The 12,999-nt window shown below is 36.3% G+C and overlaps 1 protein-coding gene across 1 annotated transcript; it reads left to right on the top strand.

Moving 5' to 3' along the window:
- The first annotated feature begins 8,906 nt into the window (after positions 1–8,906).
- LOC129565525 (innexin inx2-like) lies at positions 8,907–10,475 on the top strand. Its single transcript, XM_055440501.1, has 2 exons — positions 8,907–9,145; positions 9,290–10,475. Exon 2 carries the CDS (start codon positions 9,297–9,299, stop codon positions 10,347–10,349), a length of 1,053 nt encoding a protein of 350 aa, XP_055296476.1. The 5' UTR covers positions 8,907–9,145; positions 9,290–9,296; the 3' UTR covers positions 10,350–10,475.
- The last annotated feature ends 2,524 nt before the right edge of the window (positions 10,476–12,999 follow it).

Below are 12,999 nucleotides of genomic sequence, written 5' to 3'. Positions count from 1 at the left end.
GAAGTCGGTTCTTTGGGTTGTTTTGGGTTGCCTGAGTGAGACAGCGAGAAAAAAACGAGGAAGCGACCGACACTGTAGACAGCTTAAGGAATATTTCTCATACTCATACATATGCCCAGAGCACAACAAATGAGTTAACTCATATTTTGCTAACGATAAAAAAAAGTCGTGAGTTCTTGACAATCATGACATGAAAGTTACGAAAACAAAGAGCAAAGGCAATAAATAAATCGAAAACCATAGACCATACCAACCATATACTTCTTCTTTTAGATAGCATCGTTTTTTTTTCTCTAAGTTATCCCAAAACGATTGACATGCGGCTCTTCAAACATGCGATAGGAATATCACGAAAAATGCAACATTTCGGTCTTAATTGGAACTTCTTCTGTGAATGTTTATGGAGAAAGTGTCAACGAATTTCTGTTGCATATCTTTGTTACCGCTTGATCACGTAACGCTTACTTTCAATTGCTTGAAACATTCAGTGTTTATGCGATCGCCGGCTGACATATCAACACAATCCCGAATGCTTATGTGTTTTGTGTTTTTGTCTGTGGATATGTGTTTATATGATGTGCTGATCTCAGGATAAAAATGTATACATTCCGCTTTGCGCTTTATTATCATATTCTGGGTCTTTTCTGAGAATTTCTATCACATGAAGCGAACAACGTTTTTATAGAGACGTACGTTCTTTAAGTGAATTGTTTATAATTGATATGTTTGGGTTGTTTAGAAGAAATCAACCATAGATGGGACTTATTGCGCTCTTTCTCTATGCCTTTTACGTAGCATTGATGTGTGAATTGACTCAACGAAGAGAAAATCATGCGTAAAATGATTCGTTCAATTTCGTTTATTGCCACAAAAACAAACCGTGGAATAATTTGAAATAAAAATATATTACATTTCACCTTTTCTTTTGGTATTTCTTATCAATCGCAATCTACAGTAGCTCTACCTACATTGAACGGACACCCTAAGTGTCATAAAAATAGACGCAAAAAATGCCTCGGCTTATTCATTTCGGAAAAAGTTTCCATATCTCAATAAGTTCCCTAATACTCTGTTCCATTGTGTCGAGAAGAATAAATGTTACGTTACACATGTTGAAATGTTAAGAAAAATTTTGCTGTCATTGTTTCCATGTAGCAACCATATTTTTTCCCAAAATGAGGCTGAAATACACAGAACTGCATAATGCCAGAAAAAACTGCGGCAATACGAGTAGTACTATACGAGATATGACCAATTCCAAACGATATTCGTTGTTGGCCATTATTTGTGCGACAATGAGAGGAACGAACGCACAAAACAAAAATATGGAATAAAATTTTATAGGTTTGGAGACTATATTTGGTTGAAAGTTGTGTTGTTTCTCGTACTTTTCACATAATATTTCGTTTGGTTAGCGTTGTGTGTGCAATATACTTACTTGGAAATGAATGACCGACCATATGTAAGGATGTTGTTGGTTGTTGTTGTTTTTTTGGGGGAATCTTTCATGTTCTCAATTGTTTTCTGTGCGGGTGTTCGTGCTGTGTAATTTTGTTTGCAACAAATTCAATGCCTCCCAAATAGTTCAGCGTCTAATATCTTGTCTGTATGTGTGTGTGCGCGCGCTAGAAAGCATCTATGCACGAACCAACTTGAATGCTAATACAAACACCAACTTTGAAACGAATCGAATTTAATGAACGAAATGCACACAGTCTAATTTACGAACGAGAGATATATTGGATTTTAACTTTCTTTCTCGGTATGTGCTGCTTTGCGACTGGTTGGCTGGCTGCCTGCCTGCCTGGCAATGGTACTGGTGTTGAATAATTTGTAGATTCAATATGATAGCCGGACATAGTCAGCAATAATTGGTCAGAAGTTTTGTGTACACATTTGCAAAATAAAATCTGATTAAAATTTAATCGCGGGTACAGAAGTAAACATTTTTTGTTTTTCGTTGGGCAAACATTTATTCACAGTCACTTGGTTTTGTAATCAACACAAACCGACTGAAGTGGCCGTATTAGTCATGAATTGCAGACTAGCAACTTTAATAGCTTTGCTCATAATTTTTCGTTTCTTGAAGCAAAAAATAAACCGATTCAATGCAATTTGCCTGCAAAAGTGATTCTCTGTCTATTCTCTCTATGAAATGCTACGAGCGTGCATCAATCCAATCACGTATTTTGAATGTGTGTACCCTTTCCCATGTCACACGACACATTGTGCAAATATTTTTATAATTTTCACATTAGAGATGGTAAATTTCTAAGTCTAATGTATTTACATTAGCGCATAAATCCAATGTAAATGAATACAATTCACATGAAACAAACATGAGACGCCAAAAGATTGGGGGAAAACGGGGTTTGAAAAGCGGCACAAGAGTGGTGAAAATTATTGCAATGAATAAGATTTACAAAATGATGTGAATTATTAACGCTTGCGTTCTTTTTTTTCCTGTAAAAAGCGTTCTATGCGAGCAACGCTTTCAGGAATTGAATCGGTGCACCGTTTCGGAAGAGAGGAAACGTGATTGTCGAAGTTTACAAACGCAACTGAGGCGGCATAGATGCAAGCCAAACTGTGAGTGGATCGGAATGGGGGACGGAGAAGTGTGGCAGACACAAATTTGCATTATATTTCATAAATTTAAATGTTCTAAGCTGTTGTAATGGCAATAATAGTAATTATAATTGTGCTTTGGCATTGTTCAGGCAATAAGTGTATGTGTTTGTTTTCCATTGGATGTGCTCCAAGTGCGTTTTCTCTTCATTTCGTTGTATCACTTAATTCGATATGTATGTGCGAGCCTGAATGTGTGTGTGTGCAATGAGCAAAAATTAAAATCACAATGATGGCAGTTGCCGAGTTGAAAATGCACGAGAATTTTGCCAACGATGAAACAAATAGGAGAAGGAAAAAACAAGCCGGAAAGTTTGTTCTTATTATTATTAGCGCTCAAACTCAAGCCTACTATCCAAAATGAAAATAGCAAATTTTGAGCTGCAGACACACACACACACCAACCCAAATTGCATCATACTTATTCAATAGATGCCAGCCAACATAAGTTACATAAGTAGTTTTGTATATTTGTAATTAAAACTAATGCACGTATTTGTTTTTGTGTCGGCTGGCTTTTTTTCTCTTCATTGTTAAGCGGTAGTTGCTTCAGACTGAAACTACTTTTGCTCATATGTGTGTTTGTATGTGGGTCTTCGATTCAACTACATATTGCAATTGGGTATTTGTGCTGTTTTGCCGTTTTCTATTACATTCGTACAAATGACTTGATTGAATACGAACCCAGAAAGGGACACACACACACACATACACTCTCTCTCCCATGCCTCTCTCCATGTTGTTGGTTGCAATGTATTTTTACGGGATTTCCGGATGCTTGTACATCGTAATTTACATCACATATGTGTTTAAGTGAAGTACAAATGTGGTCTACCACCCACAAACTATTTGCTGCCAAATAAAATGGTCCACACTAACACCAATGGAAATGAACGCAACAATTTTCGTGCACACACACTCACACATACAAATCGAATACAAAATTAGGAAAAAAGGTTCAGAGTGAGAGCAGAAAAATGAGTATGAAAGAAATGGCAAAGCGACTATGGATTCAAACATTTTCAATGAAAATGGTTTCGAGTGTCAAGGCTCCACAGACAGAATATACGGACACACAGCTGGAGATTCGCTTGGAATGTGCGTTTCCAGCGAAGCACTTGAAACGCAATGAAAAACTCAAATGAAAACCGTTCGGGGAAAATGTACAGAAAACAAACACATGCATTCATCGAATAAAGAGATTAGAAAGTATAAAATGCGCTTAAGTGATAGCAGTAATAATAATCGTTACCGTATTCCACACTCACCGAACAAAAGACAGTTTGTCCTAGATTAGGTCTCAATCCTGTTTGTTCGTACATACAACTCGACAAACTTCACCAAACAAATAACACAAGAAACTACAAGAAAAGTTTCGTTTAGCGTCGCTTAATATTAGGTTCATGCACTCTGTATTTATGCGATTTTATTTATAGGGTGCAAGTGTGCACTGGAGTTATTGCGGCTAGAAAATAGGCAGAGACAATGAGACACAACAAATGCTTGGTGTGAAGAGTAAAGGTGAGCGGTAGCATTAATTTCACCTTACACCAAATCATACGGATCGATTTCAATTTCTCTTTGTATTTTTCCCCCTTTGTATTCATGTGTTCGCTAGCTATAAATGACATAAACACATCAATCAAGGGCCGAATTGTCTTCTTGTTCTTTGTTTATAAGACGCACGGTTTAAGTTTCTGTGAATAAAAATATGAAAACTGCACAATCATAATCCAATATTAAAAATCATCAAACATCAGTCTGATTCAATAAACAAAAATTGTGTCTTGTAATCAATTTTTCCCCAGTTTGTGACTCACTTTTAATGCGACTTTCATTTGATCACTTCGATTTCTCTTCATAAAATATGAGATATAAATGTCTTCAGCGCTGTTTATAATTTTTCAGTTCAATGCATCTGTCGTAGATGTTATGAAGAGAAACATTTCAGTTGAATCAGTACTCACCTCTGCATGTAATTACTTACGATTCTATGTTCAAATAGGTTTGCTGCGTACTTACAACCTATGAATTGTGATTAAATTGTGTAATCAAAACAAAATCTGTTGGATGCATCCAACTGTCGAATTGGATTTATTCAGTATACAACTGGAATGTTGATACAAATAGATAGAAGTTGATTCAGTTCAGTGTGATGACTCTATTTGGGTTGATTTTGATGTTACTTGGATGGATATTTCGCCATGATAGCATCTTTTAATTTCCCAATTCCATGCAACTGCTTAAGCTCCTTCATGATCGTGGGTGATTTTGCTTCGTACCGTTGCTTCAATTTATCTGCTGCTTCCAAGTAGACACGATTCAATTCTTGGTGCTTGTTCTTGTACTTCCCAGCAGCTGATTTTCGAAAAAAATGGCAATTTTTTTTACAATCACACAAAAAAATGAAATTACATAACAGAAATGATTTTAATAGAAAAAATAATACTTTTTTTCAAGTGGTTGTACTGCATTTCAAATTCCTTCTTGAATTCCTTCTCCTCTTCGCTCATTTTGACGAATCAAATTCACCGTTGCAATAAAAACTGAATGGAAAAGGTCAGCGATTCTTATTTGATGTTTGAAAAACCAAGCTCGATCGATTCGATGTGTCACACTCAAGAGACGAATACCATTTGATCGCAACATGAAAAATCCATGAACTCCCACAAAAATGTGTCGACAGAACGTCAGTGCGTTCATTCAAACACTGTATAAATCGATGATGAACACAAATACAAACTCGAATTGATGCAGAATCCATAAACATTGCTAATTTGTTTTGCATACTAAGAGTTTAAACAAATCGAATATTGCCGTTAACAAATCGAATCGGCTGGCTTTGTGCACAAACCATGGTATGTTTCTCATGTGGCTGTATGTGTGTATGTGCCTACAAGAAAGTATGTGTGACTTTCGCTTGATTTGATTATGTAGTTGTATTGAATCGGCATGATTATGGCAAATCAACGCTGTGGATGACTCCAAAATGTCTGTGCAAACGCATAGAAAATCCAGTTTTCTTAATTTAAGTGTACGCAAATTGTAAGAAAATTCAATTATAAAACGAAAGAAAAATATAAGAAATTTTAAACTGACATCAGTTTTCCTCTTAAAGTAATTCCGGTGAAGGACATAGTAACGACACTTTCTTGGCTCAAGATGCGTTATGTTGCATTGGTCACACAGTCGACAGAATGTTCTTCATCTTTTCAAGTACTTGAAATGCCACTTTTTATCAATGGAAAAAGAGGAAAAAAGTTTTTAAAGTTAAGCTGGCGCTGGCTGGCGCATTCAAAATGGAAACTAATAAACTAACTTTTGATTTCATTCTTTACGCCACCCATGAGCGGTACAAGTTTCATCATCAATTTGAAACATAAATTACAATTTTCTGGTCGGAAATTCGGAAAATGGTTTTATTTTCCTTTTTTTCTGCTTTTGAGCGTTTCTTTTTGTTCAATTTGTCGCGTTGATGAGCTGAATACCGGGTGTGTTGGCCCAACACTGTTGGATAGAATTAACTTTCAAGAGATTTTAAAATTCTTCATCAAACGCCTGAAACAATTATAATTTCAGAATGGAAATTGCATCTTGAAGACGGTTCAAACTTTTGATTATCATCGTTACATTTCAATCAATATATTTATTGAGACGATCTATCGCTGGGGCAAAACCGAACCAAAAAAGAACCGTGAACGAGGAAAGTCTGTTCACCAATTCATAAATTTTATTGAAGCACACTCAATCTGGGTTTTGTTGGAACGCGACTCTTCAGTTTTGTAATCTGTGTCGTCGAAAATGTTCGCCAGATTTGTTTTGTGCGAATTTTATTGCGTGGATGAAAAAGTTTTTTATGCTTTTAATCAAGTTTATTGGCATAGGTTCGTTCATTGTTTCGCTGATGGCATCGACACGAACCAAGAAGTAAGAAAAGATGGTGTGTGCATGGCACGAAATGTTCATACAATTTGGCTCTTCACCAAGAAAAAATAATGTTCGTTGCATTTTTCTGGCGTGTTCCGCTTCAAATTTGCGAGTCGTCGTTAAGGAAGAAACTTACAACTTAATTGAAATTGTAACACACCAGCCAAAACGGAACGGAGGAAACGAGAGAGAGAGAGAGAGAGAGAGAGAAAGCAAGAAAGAAAGAGAGTTCATTTGGGAAAATCGGAAATCAATTCAACGCCAAATTGCAATATCTATATCTATAAAGTCACCGAAATGAACCATAATAGCTGAAACTTACTTTTTAATTTTGATCGATGAATTCGACTGTAAGACACATCAATTTATCTGTGCTCCTCTTATTATGAATGCGTACATAATTTTCCGGGGAATCCACTGAACGGGTGTGATAAGCTTCTCATTCCAAAAGTGTGCAAGTATGAATGGGCATGTATGTGTGTGTGTGGAGTAGAAAATATTCGAAGGCAAGACGCTTTGCAAAATTTTATCCTATAACATTTTCACTCAAACTCTAATTGAAAATAATTGTATAAATTATTCATTACACGAGTTATAGCATGGCACTAATTTAATAATAAAATAATAATAAGGGGCGCTGCCGTTTACATTGTACGTACGTATAGCCGATGCAAACGCACACACACACACATACACATTCAGTAGTTGGGCAGAATGGCAGTGACAGTGGCGATGAGTGGATGTTAAAAGCGTCGAGTAGGTGCTCTGTTTGACACATATCCCATGTACTTATGTGCATTTAAAAACACCTAGTCGCTCGCAAAGTCACTCCGACTAACATTGGCATACACAAACACCGTTGTCGGCACACGCTGGGAATTAGAACAGATAAATGAATCACATGTGGCTAATGGTACATGAGAAAACTCCACGAAAAACGTATGAATGTGATTTTTCTGCTGATATTTTCGTTTTCTCTCTTCCTCTTTCCCCTTTCACATAGGCATTACAATGTTCTGGATATATGCAAATGAATTCCGTGTGTATATCTGTGTGCTGTGGATTCATGTAATTTGTGTGCGTTGCCAACAAAAGTCGCGTTTTCATCCTCTCAAATCAACTAATGGTAGCTTGTGACTTTTTATATGCAAACACTCAAAGCGATCACAGCAAACAAGGCAAACGCACACACACACACACACACACAGCTAATGGATAATGTGACATTGAAATCGCGTGTGTGTATCTCTATCTGGAAATCGTTCTGACGAATGTGAGAAATATGATAACAGAGAAACAAAAATACGGGCAAATTGATGAAGAACGTCAACATTTCATGCAGACAGCACTGATAGTATGCTCATTCATTTCAATCCGATTTCCGATCTGATTTTCTCATGCGATTCATACATCGTCTTAATATATATGTGCTTATACTTCAAAAACTCAACGGAATGCTATATTTTATGTATTAATTTAGCTCGTCTCGCCCTTGCCAATGCGTTTCGACTTTTATGAATCAGATTAATATGAATTATAAATTCGATGGCATTTAATTTATGTATGACAAACTTTCGTATGGAATTTATAATTTCTATATCGCAATATTTAAACAAAGTGGGAGAGTGAGTGCTGTGTGTGTTTGCGCGCGTACACGGTTCGATAGTAATTACCCGTATTTGATGTTTGCACTCGCTCTAGCTATTGAATAAGCATTGATAAAAAGCAGTAATTAAATTCCTTAAACCTTCAATGAATACGTAAATTGGTTGAGTTGCGTCTACGAAGCGCAACTCTTTCTCTCTATCGACACTATCACACACACACCCACGAAAACCGGCACATCGTGTGCATACACTCGACTTCAGTTGCGTATAGTCAAAATTTCTGTGTATTTGTAGACGTCTAATGATGGCATTATGCGCGCTAATGTGTTGATTTATTAGTGGAAAAGTCTTTTACAGCAACTTTGCAAAATGATTTTGCATATAAAATTTATGTGTTTGACTCATCCTGGTTTCACTCAAGCGGCAACTCTTCTTCTCATTCCTTTGCCTCAAATCATCTTCTTTCCTCCTTATTCCTTTATTCAAATAATGAAACCGTGTATTGACGCGAACGCAATCCACAGATTACAAAGCCAAAGTGTAATAAAATAAATGTTTACACACACAATCATGGGATATGTTCGATATTCTACGCGTCTATGAAGTATACTTTCGAGTGTGTGTGAGAGAGAGAGAGTATGGCGACGTATCGAAATGCGTCTGAAATTCGATTCACTTTTAACTCTTTTTTCAAACATAAATATTTACCGTTTAATGCATTCGACTCGGACGTCTGTTTTGAACGGCACAGATTGGTTTGTTGGCTGCGAATGATATGGGAAAAAGAGCGCGCAAATAATAACAAGCATATATCGGTTGACATTTGCTTGGCGACCGCTTCATTCAACTCTTGCAGCGGAGAAACAAACAGTTTTTCAAACTGCGTCGTCAAGAAAATACGGCGTTCAAACGCATTTCAACTGAATCATCATATCATTAACTCGTAATTTTCAATTGTGTCAGTCAATTGAAGTGATCAACACGTAAGTGGTCTTACAGTTTATTATAAATACCATTGAATAGTCCTTTAGTTATGAAATTTATGATGGAATTGAATTAGACAAAAATAATCACAAACAAATTCCTTAAAAACTAACGTGTTGCTCTTTCGAATCCATTTCGAATAGGTCCACAATGGATGTGCTGACTCCATTGAAGAACCTACTTGAACCGGATAAAATCTGTATCGACAACAAGGTTTTCCGTATTTGCACCAAAGTGACGTTTGTGCTTTTGACCACGTTCTCGATATTGGTTACGTCGCGTCAGTACATTGGCGATCCAATTGATTGCATAGTCGAGGTGATTCCGCAGAAGATCATGGACACATACTGTTGGTTCTACAGCACATATACGCTATCGAATCGCCTAATTGGTATTGCCGGCAAGGACATAGTACAGCCTGGTGTAGCCAGCCATTCGGAATTCGGCGACACAATCAAATACCATAGCTACTATCAATGGGTATGTTTTGCGCTGTTTTTTCAAGCAATCTTATCCTACATTCCACGATACATTTGGAAGTGCTTCGAAAATGGACGCATCAAAGTGCTGGCCGATAAATTGAAAGAGCCTTTGGCCAAAAAAGAAGACAAAGACAAACATATGGTGGCTATGATCAATTACTTCAAGGACAATTTGAATCAACAATGCTTCTATGCGTATCGCTTCTTTCTTTGTGAGGTGTTAAACGTCGCCGTTGCCATCGGTCAAATTTATTTCGCTGACATTTTTCTCGACGGTGAATTTCTGTGGTATGGATCGAATGTGATGCAACAACATGAAGTGGATACAATGACACGTGTTTTCCCGAAACTGACAAAATGCTCATTTCATAAATATGGACCATCGGGTACGATTCAGAATTTTGATGGACTTTGTGTGTTGCCCGTAAATATTATCAACGAAAAAATCTATTTGTTCTTGTGGTTTTGGTTCATTGGCATCATCATCCTGTCGACCATGGCATTAATTTATCGCGCATTTGTTTGTTGTTCATCTAAATTGCGACTGCACTTGCTGCGATCGCGAGCACGGTTTGCATCACGACGGGACATCGATTACATTTTGCTACGTTTTGACATTGGCGACTGGTTCATTCTGTATCAACTCAGCAAAAACATCGATCCAATCACATTCAAATTCATTTGCCGCGATCTTTTTCGCAAACTCTACATCGATATTTAGTGAATGGCTTGAATAAATGAAACTAGGAATAAATGACACTAGGCTAATATTGTGCCTTTTTTTAAAGGGAAATTTGACAATTCTTTATGATGAAGATTTAGTTCAATAAATATGACAATACATTTTGATAAACCATTTTGAATTTGTCAATTTATTTCATCTTTTCCAGCGCAAATCATTTTCAGGGGACTTGATAAGAGCTCATCCGAATTTTGATATAAGTAGCTAACGATATTCTGAGTGCATATGTGCGGCGCTCGAACAAAAAAAAACGTCATTACTTCAATCTCAAATTTTTATATTTCTTTTTTACAAACAATTCCCAATGTTTGAAACCACGGTGTGTAATATATACATAATGCCAATTGGTTTGGAGTTTCATTCTTTTATTCAATTTCCAGCAAAGAAATTGGCATTATTTACATGAAAAAAGAACTGAACGAATGCAAAGAAACGAATGCCAGTCAAAACACACTTGATTATATCAGCACTTTTCTTGCATTGTCCGAGGTAAGCATGTTGAGACGTGTACGGTTTGTATCCATTGAAAAATCTTTTTTCATTGATTGGCTTTATGAATTTTTTGTGCTGACAGTCTACTGACTTTTCGTCATGCAGATAACGCGTAAATAAATATCCAAAAAAATGAATTTGTTTCGACTTTCTTTTATTTGTTCGGAGAAAAGACACAACACAAGTGAAGTAGGTGTCAAATAAAAAAAAAAATTCGATAAATCAATGGGAATGGGATACAAGTGCTGTTGTTAAAGGCAGAGAAAAATGGTTGATGGGTGGTAATTGGTCTGACGAAAGAAAAAATCGTTGAGAACACATTTTCAAATGCATCAGTTTAAAATAAAAATATTGAAAGATTTTTTGCTGGTCAAGCAAAAAAACCATAGAAAAATGAGATCGGTTTAAATGCTTGGTTTGCATCGCAGCAAGCAATGTCTTACAGTGATGCAGTCGATACGTTTGCGCCACACACTACTGTGTTTTATATGAAACGAAGAAATTCGCCATCATATTTCTGCACACCCAAAAAATGTGTCGAAGTAACAAGTAACGAGCAACACACATCGTAGCCACGATACGATAAAGTAAATATTATAAATAAGGATGCTAGTCAGTATCAAGTGGAAGATGTTTTGAATTTCAACTGAAGCAAACAAACACACTTCTATCGTTCATTTAATCAGCTTACAAAAAGTGTCGTGTGTGTGTGTGTGTGTGTGTGTGTGTGTGTGTGAGAAGGAAAATTAGAATTTCTGCAGTCGGCCCACAAAATTCGAACACAACACATGCATGAAATATAATAATTTGTGGACATCCAGCAAGTTTATCTATGCAAACAAAATGCGGGGACCACATAAATTCAATGCAAACAAAATTACAGTTGGCTTAACTTTCTTGCAGTGTCGACCAACCGTCGGACCGGTTCACGTGTGTGTGTGTTTGTGTGTAATCACCATAATTCTTTATGTGTTTCTGACAAATTTCCGTCTGACCCTTCATTTTCTTATAATATTTTTGCTCAATTCTGTCGACACAACCAATTAGAGGCGATTTTTCGAAAAAGGGATTTTTCTTCTTTACATACGGAGACTGAACGATGAATTTGTACGCATCGTCAATTTTCTGATCCACTCGAAAAACATGTATAACAAAATTTCGTTTGATGGAACACCTTCAGACGATGATATTTGATTTATGCTGTCGACCATACATTTTCATAATCGCATCGCAGGCAAACTCTAATTCTATGGGGGATTTTGTGATTTTCATATTATTTGCTCTCTCTCTCTCTCCCGTTCGTTCGTTTTGCAACTTTATTTCTTGATGGAATGCCAAAAATAGTTTTGATACCAAGGGGAATTGATGTATACAAATAGTTTGATTTAAAAGGGTGACTTTATCCAACTGATTGAGATTCCAGGAAATAGACTTTAACACGCTCATTTGTACAATTTTTCGGGTAAAATATTGATTTGTTTCATATGAATATGAATAAGGACTATATGAGTCTTCAAGAAAATGCTAATTCAGCATTCGAGATATTTCCACCATCAATATATTAAATTGAAATTTAAAGGGGTCTATTCTTCTTTGGAAATGAGCGAATTGAATCTTATACAAAATGCACCCGAACTGCCGCATGAAACAATGCGCTGAAATTTGACGTGCACGCTGAAACGTAAGAGTTGAGAAGACAATAGTTGATGGCTGATTTTCCCATGGCAATCACATACCAAATGTACTGTATCACATGTGAATCATTCAAATTCGCAGTGAATGATTTCACTAAAGTGTAATTCAATAAAGTTTTATGAGAAATGAATGAGTACCCATACTTCTATCTATTCGAGCAAATTACATCACACCAAACCAAACAAAATTTGCAATATTAATTACTGTTGATGAAAGTGCTGTCGAAATTCCATTTTAAGAGCTGTTATATTCAAAGTCAGTTTCATATAGTTTTGAGAATTTGAATGGTCACTCACAAACTAATGGGCATTGGACAGTATCTACGGAAGTATTCCCAAAGTTTCGCCTTAATTTCAACAAAATTTTATTATTTTTGAACAGTGAACATTATATTGCCCAATGTCAAGAAATTGAATCAATCCTTTCGAACATGAAACCATGA

The sequence above is a fragment of the Sitodiplosis mosellana genome, unplaced genomic scaffold (assembly GCF_009176505.1).
Source record: "Sitodiplosis mosellana isolate CC-2019 unplaced genomic scaffold, AAFC_SMos_1.0 Smas_scaffold_3, whole genome shotgun sequence".
Lineage (NCBI taxonomy): Eukaryota > Metazoa > Arthropoda > Insecta > Diptera > Cecidomyiidae > Sitodiplosis > Sitodiplosis mosellana.
Note: the sequence above shows the minus strand (reverse complement) of the source record. Positions and strands in the feature narration are given on the sequence as shown.

Coding starts and splice junctions, on each gene's coding strand:
- LOC129565525 (XM_055440501.1), top strand. CDS start 9,297: ATGGATGTGCTGACTCCATTGAAGAACCTACTTGAACCGGATAAAATC.